The sequence below is a fragment of the Propithecus coquereli genome, unplaced genomic scaffold (genome assembly GCF_000956105.1).
Source record: "Propithecus coquereli isolate 6110/MARCELLA unplaced genomic scaffold, Pcoq_1.0 Scaffold86, whole genome shotgun sequence".
In the NCBI taxonomy this organism is placed as follows: domain Eukaryota; kingdom Metazoa; phylum Chordata; class Mammalia; order Primates; family Indriidae; genus Propithecus; species Propithecus coquereli.
Window position 1 is genome coordinate 4,256,906 of NW_012154840.1, and position 9,050 is coordinate 4,265,955.

General features: G+C 40.0%; 1 protein-coding gene across 1 annotated transcript; it reads right to left on the bottom strand.

Moving 5' to 3' along the window:
• Positions 1–1,546: 1,546 nt before the first annotated feature.
• On the bottom strand, positions 1,547–6,375 carry PBDC1 (polysaccharide biosynthesis domain containing 1). Its single transcript, XM_012664095.1, has 6 exons — positions 6,329–6,375; positions 6,174–6,239; positions 4,770–4,829; positions 4,103–4,243; positions 2,414–2,525; positions 1,547–2,092 (listed from the first exon to the last, which is right to left on the bottom strand). The coding sequence occupies exons 1-6, from the start codon at positions 6,356–6,358 to the stop codon at positions 1,839–1,841; spliced, it is 663 nt and encodes a 220-aa protein (XP_012519549.1). The 5' UTR covers positions 6,359–6,375; the 3' UTR covers positions 1,547–1,838.
• Positions 6,376–9,050: the final 2,675 nt, after the last annotated feature.

Below are 9,050 nucleotides of genomic sequence, written 5' to 3' on the forward strand. Positions count from 1 at the left end.
TCCTTTCATATTTGTAAGTCTCGTCTACACTGAACAGATGAGAATTACACAGGGTACGTATGCCAGCGGGTGGGAATCTTGGGGCCATCTTAAGAATTGTTCACCACACCAGAGTACCATTCCACCCACTCCTTCCCCTCTAACCTTGGATTCCCGGTCTCTCACAGTGCAGTTGAAGTATTGGTGTACGTATTTCCCTCCCTTTCCTCAGTTTTCACCGCCTAGTCCTTAGACAAATGCTTCTTGCTTTAAGGCAGTCTCTCAACTTTGTTTCTTGTTCTCTGTAAAATTGATGAGAGAAGTCATTAAGCAAGTTGTCTTGCGGGTAAGCAACCTGGAAAAGGTCACCAGAGGTACAACTGTATGTGGTCAATAATCCTTACTCTTCCTCAGCCTGAGGCAAATACACGGATGCATGTTTCTGGATATATAAAATGTATGAACTAGAGAAAGTTAATAGAGTAAAGATTCTTAATAACAAAGTCTGCCTAGTATGAAGTATTTAACACTTTCCTACCTCTTTAATTTTGTTTTTCTTTAATTGGATCCTTCTCTCTGGAAATCTCCTACCCCTTTCCAAACATACATTTTTATAAAATGAAGACTCTAACAATGTTTTAAATATTTTTAATATCTTGCCAAAGAGAATTCACGGGGAAACCTCTTTTCTTTGTGCAAAATTATCGTTGCTAGCTGTATGCATCTATAGTTCAGCTTTTGCCTACGGCAGAATTCATCAATTAGTTTTAATTTTGATTATTCTCCTATGACCACTGGAATAAAAAAAAGCTTCATTTTTCCCTTCTCTGCTCTAGTAAATCCTTTCTTACATGCTCATGTTGTGGTCAGACTTGTATTTACTGTATGTACCATAAAGCATTGTGATTTCTTCTAATTTCAGCAGTCAAGTTCAGTATGACTATAGGGATATGCACGAACCTGTATATACATGTGAAGGTAACTGAAGATGTACTCTTAATACACCCCCCCATCCATGTAAAATCAATTTGTCTATTTTTGTAGTTTCACAAAATATCACTTAAAAATACACTCATTTTGTGTTAATATATAAATGTATCCTATTGTCCATAACATTATAAAAGGGAAGCTGATCTATCAGGTTTTACATTTAATTTTTTTTTTTACTAGCTTTCAGGTAACAACCTGGCTACCAGAAGAGAATTGAGCACTGAAGCAGGTCCATTCTTTTGCTCCTCTAATATGAACGGGGCTGCATTCCCTAGTCTGACAGGTTCAGGTTGCTGCTGCTATCCCCATAGAGTATTTATCAAACTTTTTGTCACATATAACAAAGGAAATCAGGGAGCTATAGTCACTCAGAAAGTAAGAGTCAATTCTTACGTTAAGGACTTCTAATCCCAACACTAGGTACAACTTAACAGGTTGAGAGAACTTTACTACAGGAAACAGTGAGAAGAATTAAGAAACAGGCATATATCATTTTACAGACGACATGGTGATGAAATTATAAACCTGAAAATAGTTAAAGGTGTCAAATAATTTTAATACCTTTTTAAAGTCAGTCACAGATATAGATAAGAACCAAAAGAAATTTATTTACAAAATTTCTTACTTGACCGGTGGTGAGAGCCAAGAAATAATACACCAAGAAACAATCAACTAAGACCCACGAATACTCTGTAAGCCACTAAGGAAATGACCAGAGCAACTCCTGGTTATCAGACTAGAAAGATGTCCTTCTGAGTGTCCTTCAACTGCACAAGATATATTTAACCAAAGAGGTCTGTGCAAGTAGCACCACGGTACTTGCAGGCTCAGCGGAGCCACAGCTTCTACAGTGCTGTTTCCTGTCTACCTTACATAGCTATTTCACCACTTTTGTTGATTTCTGTGTCGGCTTCTTTCTCTTTTTCTCCTCCTTTGTCAGTTTTCTCTTTTTCTCCGTCTCTGTTGCCTCCTTTCTCTTCTTCTCCTCCACTGTCAGCTCCTTTCTCTCCTCCATTGTTGGCTCCTTTCTCTCCTTCTTTGTCCTGAACACTGATGTAAACTGCTTTGTTATAGCCTTCTCGGTTCCGAGCAATTTCAATGGCAAAAAATTGTATCCTGGGGGCTGGAAGGTGAACAGAATTGATTATTGTCCTAGTCTTAGTTAACTCCCTAAATCTACTGGAAATCTATTGACAAAGCTGAACTAACATGCAAATCATTCAAGTATGGTCATAAGCTTCAGAGATCTTGAATTCTAACCTCATATTAACAAGACTGAAAATACTTAATGATCTTACAGTTACTTAAGAAACAGAAAAATGATCTTTAAAGATATAACAAATAAGATGACCTCCAACCTAACTATACATGTCACTGATTCATCAGTAAAACAAGATTCCTCACTCTCCTTATACAGAAACAATTCCAGAGGCAAGAAACTCACCAAAGATGGTGTTTTCCTCAGTGTAGCCCTGAGAACAGTCCAGTCGCAGCAAAGTACCATAGTTGAAGTCTTCTACAATCCCATCAAACTTTAAGCAGAATGGCCTCCACTTCTATAAAGGCAAAAAAAAATGATGCTGTAGCTGACAAATGCAAGAGGCTGATGTACTCAGGCCAGGAGAGAGGGGCTTCCACTTCCCCAGTAAGGAAAATAACAATGGTGGAAGAGACTAGAATTGAGGTGATTGCTAGTTCACAGTGAAACCAGTAGTAAGTTTCTGTGTTACCTATTGTTTATACGCTGCTATAGGCTGTTTATAGGCTGCAAAGTACCATAGTTGAAGTCTTCTACAATCCCATCAAACTTCAAGCAGAATGACCTCCACTTCTATAAAGGCAAAAAAATGATGCTGTAGCTGACAGATGCAAGACGCTGATGTACTCAGGCCAAGAGAGGGGCTTCCACTTCCCCAGTAAGGAAAATAACAATAGTGGAAGAGACTAGAATTGAGGTGATTGCTAGTTCACAGTGAAACTAGTAGTACGTTTCTGTGTTACCTATTGTTTATAGGCTGCTATTTCCTAACACGAACAATATTTTAACCTAAAAAAATATGTAAATCCTTTACTACAAAGTTAAAATGTGATTTCTTAAATAGATTCTGCTTTATTTTGAAGTTATTGGTCAGCTGAGCCCAAAATGGTTACTCATCCTCACTAAAGCACAAATGAGACAAAGAAGGCAGGAATTTGGCCCAAAGTCATAAAGTTAGATTTTAAGAAAGAAGCCTATTCAGTAGCAGCAATTTTCCAAAGATCAGTAGTAATAGTCTGCTAGGAGTTAAAAGTTTAGATTATTCATTAGCCAAGGGAAATTTTTTTTAACTGTAAGTATTAAGTACCCTGTCAAAGTACAAGATAATCACATAAGCAACAAAAACACACAAGTTTTCCAATTATCCATGGCCTATGATAATGTAAACATAAATCCAGAGAATCAAAACACCTTTCTGGGCCGGGTGTGGTGGCTCACGCCTGTAATCCTAGCACTCTGGGAGGCCGAGGCAGGTGGATTGTTTGAGCTCAGGAGTTCGAGACCAGCCTGAGCAAGAACGAGATCCCGTCTCTACTAAAAAAAAAAAAAAAATGGAAAGAAATTATCCAAACAACTAAAAATATATATATATAAAAATTAGCCAGGCATGGTGGCACATGCCTGTAGTCCCAGCTACTCCGGAGGCTGAGGCAGGAGGATCGCTCGAGCCCAGAAGTTGGAGGTCGCTGTGAGCTAGGCTGACACCACGGCACTCTGGCCCAGAAAAGAGAGTGAGACTCTGTCTCAAAAAAAAAAAAAAAAAAACACCTTTCTGTAACCTGTTTGCCATATCCCCACCCAAATCTTCTGGCTAAACTACCTACTTAAGCAAACTGATTCCTCCTCCCCTGAAAGGGCTGGGTGGATAGAGATTTGAGTCATTCAAGTTAAAAAGGGGAAAAAAGTAGACTCAATGAATACGAAAAATCCATAAATTGGAAAAACATTCATTTTCTAACTTACTTAGTTGATTATAACTACAAAAAAAAGCGCACTGTTTCTTTATTACATATTTTCCTTAAAACAAACAAAAAAATTTAAAGAGTTGTTGGTCAAATGCTAGGTATAATCATATTTAGGAAAGAGAATTCTTACCTCCTTAGCTGATTCTGATTTGAGTTCTTCTGGGTCCAATATATCTATTCTGAGTTTCTCAAAATTTTCCCGGAACTCAGAGTAGATTTGGTCATCCACTTTGGTGAGTTTCAGGAACTGTGGGTCAACTGATGAAATGAGCTGCCAAATAGTAAGACAACATACAGATGCTAGTCTCTAACTTATTGCATTTCTATCCCCCCGACCCTTGCCAGAAGACCCTTATGGATCCTCAGGGCAGAAGATTTCATTAGGAAGTATGACAGCTTAGGTCCTAGATGAAATCATGACATAGTTTTAAAGTGCCATAATATATTACAATCTCTTCCACCAATTTGGCCATTTGGCCCATTTGGCCCTAGTGATGCCTGGCTATCATCCTCTGTAGCTTGTTCATTCATTCAACAAACATTTATTAAGTGCCTTCTATGTATGGGCCAAATACCCTTTTGCCAACTAGTAACAGAACACTAGGGAAAGCAGCAGAACTTCTCATTGCCAAAACAAGTTTTCCCCCACCCCTCTGTTGTCTGTGGGTAAGATAATATAGTAATGAAAACTACCTCCAAAACACAACTGTTTAACTTGCTAACAGAGTGATTAGCAGAGCACCATACACTACAATTATATGTTTAATTCCGCTTAATGATGAAGACGGACAGCTCACCTTGTAATAGACTTCAGCATGCTGCATTGCTCTCATGGCCCACGCCATCTCAATATCAGGCTGCAAAGGAGTGAAGAATGCCAGGTCAGAAAACTCCCAATCCTGCTACTGGATAACAAATTTACCAAGTACGTGGATATCTAGTTAATGCTCAAGAAGGCTACCAAACTTGATATTACTGTCAAAGGATAAAAATTAGACTATGAATTTGGACAATATAATAATTCTTTTGTCCTTATGGCAACCAAAAGAAGCTACCTACACAGTATAATAAATACAATGAGGCACTGGCTATCTTTTCCCAGCAGCTAGTGAAAGTGTGGGAGGCTAAATAAAGCAGTAGATTAATCACCTTTTCAGGACTGAGTTAAATTATTGTAAACCTGAAATAATATACCCATCTACACCACCAAGTGGTTGGGAGAACAAAGATAATGGAACAGAAAGCTATTTTTTCATGTTTAAGACTACAGCTGGTCATAATCATCATTTGTGTTTATCAGGTAGCCATTCCCTACCCTGTAACACCTAGAAATGAATTAGCATCATGAAAGAAGTCAGGTTACAAATAAGTCTTACAAAGCACCCATCACCTGTTCCACTGGCATCTCCCACTCCAACTAGACAGATCTATTTCAGTGACTCCAGAAAAACGCCATTTGCATTCGTACCTCCATGCCTTACAGACCATGCACTTTTCCTATCCGCCAATCCATGTCCTTTATCTACCTACACTTTGAGGATCCAGTTAAAGCTCCACTTCCTCAGTTAAGTCGTTTTCTACTGCCTCGGTCCTTAGGGATCTCTTCTTCAGCTAAACTCCTTGGAACTTATGGCCTCACCCACTCATCTAGTATGCATCGCATTCTCATTTGGGTGTTATTATCATTCTCACGTCCCTTTGTCTTGTTTCTCAAAATGCATCATGTGCTTTTGCCTTAAGGGTCTAAACCAGACAAACCATAAGCCAGTACAGTTTTTGCTGCACAATGGAATCACTTGGGGACCTTTAAAAAATACTGATATCCTTTCAAGTCTGACCACTTGGAAAAAAAAAAAATACTGATACTTTAAAATTCTTCAAATACTTAAAAAAATTCTTGGCTCTCTCCATCCTCCAGACATTCTGATTTAGTTGGTATGAACTGCAATCTAGGAATCGGGATGTTTAAAAGCTTCCCAGGTGATTTCTAAAGCGTAGCAAAGTTGGGGAACCACTTCCACGGGCATTAGTCCTGCGTATGCGGACCAAGATTCGAATGAATTGAACGAAGGTGGGGTTTCTGGAGAACGCGGAGAGGGTGTGCAGAAGATATCAGAACAGGGGGTTAGAATTTATTGGAAGGCCCTGCAGAAATCCCAGGCTAACTGGGTGGGCGGGAGTTGTGGGTGAGTCATACTCACATCGTTCCCATACGACTCTCCTGGGAGAGAAAGAGCATGTGCCACAGACACCAGTTCCCCGGAAACCTGGGAAGGGGAAAAGAAGGGAGAAAAAAAATTCAAGACTCGAGCCGGCTCGACTTCCCAACTCGCCCGACCCCAGAGCAGCGTCTCACCGGCTCATCAGTTCCACCGGTAGCCTCCATGTTGCAGTCCAGAAAGCGTGGCTTCACCTTCCCGGAAGTGGTTTTTTTTTTTTTTTTTTTTTTGCGTGCTCCTTCCGCAGTTGATTGGAAACAGGGGTCGAATCAGAGTCTTTATCAGGCTGCGCCTGCTCGCGTTCCCTCTCGCCCGGAGGATGTCGCTGGCCCCGCCTCAGCCTCCCCGCGCAGGCGCAGAAGTAGCATACTGTTGCATACTGGGCTGCGGGCGAGATCAGAGGTGGTTGATTGCCCAGCGATTTCGGTGGTGATCACGGGAAAAGTCTGAGTTAAAATAGTGCAGCTCGCGTGTCTTCACTACGTTGTGTGCCCCGCAGAAATTCGAATTCACATTCTCCATTCGCGCGTGCGTACACACGCACGCACACACACCCACCCACCCACCCCAGAGCCTCAAACCAGGGAGTAAATCTCAAACAGGCATAGTACTAGGGGGTGGTGTGCAGGGATGCAGAATTTAGTCCTTGCCTTGGAAGAACTAGATAGAGTGAGGGAACAGATAAAGTGATGATTACAGCATAGCATCATATGCTGTGGAAGCATGAATGGAAGGTACCTAAGCTGAATCATGAAGAGAACTTTGCCAAGCAGATAGGGAAAGACAGTCCAGGCAGAGGGAACAGCATATGCAAAGCCATTAATGAATTAAACATCGTAGCACCTTGGTGGGGATTGGGAAAACAATAGCTGGAGCAAGAATGCAGTTCTCTATAATCCTTTGAGGGAGCAGAAGGCCTTTGTATGCTGAACATTAAGAAGTTGAGAGTTCACCCTGAAAGCAACAGTAAGCTAGTGAAGGTTAAGTAGGCCAGCCTCATGATCGGACTTAAGTTTTAGGAAGATCACTCTAACACGATATGGCAGATTAAATTGAGGAAGACAAAATTGAAGGCAGAGAGATCAGCTTGAAGGCAGTGGGTGACGAAAACCTAAACTGAGGCAGTGACAATTGAGATGAATTTTGAGAAATAATAAAGCTTAGAATCAATAGGACTTTTTGACTAATTGGATGTGGAGGATAAAGGAGAATTAGGATTCTTGCATGACTCCCAGATTTCAGAATAGGATTTGAGGATGAATATCACTGAGCTAGAAAACACGGAAGGAGAGGTGATGAGTTTAATTTGAGGAGTTGAGTTTGAAGAGGCTATGAGACATTTAGACAGAATTCACCAGGCAGAGGGAGATCTGATCAGAGATGTAAATTTTACAGCTAGTACTTCAGGTTTAGTTGAGCTTTCCCAAGGAAACTATAAAGAACTCTAAAAACACAAAGAGTAACAGGTTAGGGGCAGAACCATTTATGAAGAATAAAATGCAGCAAAAATTTAAAAAAAAATTTAAAAAAGTTGTCAGTTGGACATCAGCAAAGAACAAGGCAGAGTCTCACAAAAACCAAAGGATAAAAGAACTTCCAGCAAGAAGTGGTGAACAGAGCCCAGTACCCTGGGTTAAGTACACTAAGCCCAGAAATATAGAGAAGTCATTGACAACCTTAGCGAGAACAGTTTTAGAGAAATGGTGAGGGCAGAAGTCAGATGGCAGTGGGTTGAAGAGGAAGCGAGAGGTAAAGAAGAGACGACAGTGATCATTGTTCTTCCAAAGAGTTGCAGCTAGAAAGAGACATGAGGTCCGGGGACTTTTTTTTAATTGGGGTAAAGAACAGATAACATTAAAAATTTACCATCTTAATCATTTTTAAGTGTACAGTTCGGTAGTGTTAAGTATATTCACATTGTTGTGTAACCGATCTGCAGAACTTTTTCATCTTGCAAAACTGAAACTCTATACCTACTAAACAACAATTCTCCATTTCCCCCTCCTTTCGGCCCCTGGAAATCACCATTCTATTTTCTGTTTCTATGAATTTAACTTCATTAGATACTGCTATCAGTGGAATTACACAGTATTTGTCTTTTTGTGATTGGATAATTTCACTTAGTATAATGTCCTTGAGGTTCACTCATGCTGTAGCATATGGCAGGATTTCTTTCCTTTTTACGACAGAATAATATTACATTGTATGTAAATACCACATCTTGTTTATCCATTTATCCATCAATAAACACTTCAGTTGCTTTCCCCTTTTGGCTATTGTGAATAATGCTGCTATAAACATCAGTGTACAAATATTACTTGAAGATCCTGCTTTCAATTCTTTTGTATATATACCCAGAAGTGGGATTGCTGGATCATATAGTTAATCATATGGTTAAGGGATTGTAATTTTTTGAGGAAACTTGGGGACCTTTAAAATTATTGTTTTAGGTTTAGAGAGACTTAAGTGTACTGAGGAATTGGCCTTATACAAAATACTGTCCTGGAGGGTGAGCTAGGTTTATATCCAGAGAAATCGAATGAAGACAGGCAGCAAAAGTAGGAAATTGAGGTGTTTTCTCCAGATGTCTTCTGCTTTCTCTATAAAGTAGAAGAGGACAGCTCAGAGCAAGAAGGGATGTGTTAAAGTCTTGTCTTGAGAAGTCCTGAATAGCAGCTCAGAGGAGTGGAAGAACCAATCTAACAGAAAGACGGAGGGAAGTTTTCAGGGAACAGCTAAAGCTGGAAGACATGATTCTGCATGGGTTGCAATCTGTATGTAGTCCAGAGATCTGAATGTAAGATGAATCATTCACATGGATGCTGAATGTTAATGAATGCAGAGGCCTGAACAGGAGGT

Coding starts and splice junctions, on each gene's coding strand:
- PBDC1 (XM_012664095.1), bottom strand. CDS start 6,358: ATGGAGGCTACCGGTGGAACTGATGAGCCG. Junction 4,830..6,173: donor GAGAGTCGTATGGGAACGAT/GTGAGTATGACT, acceptor ACTCCTTTGCAG/CCTGATATTGAGATGGCGTG. Junction 2,093..2,413: donor TGAGGAAAACACCATCTTTG/GTGAGTTTCTTG, acceptor TTCACCTTCCAG/CCCCCAGGATACAATTTTTT.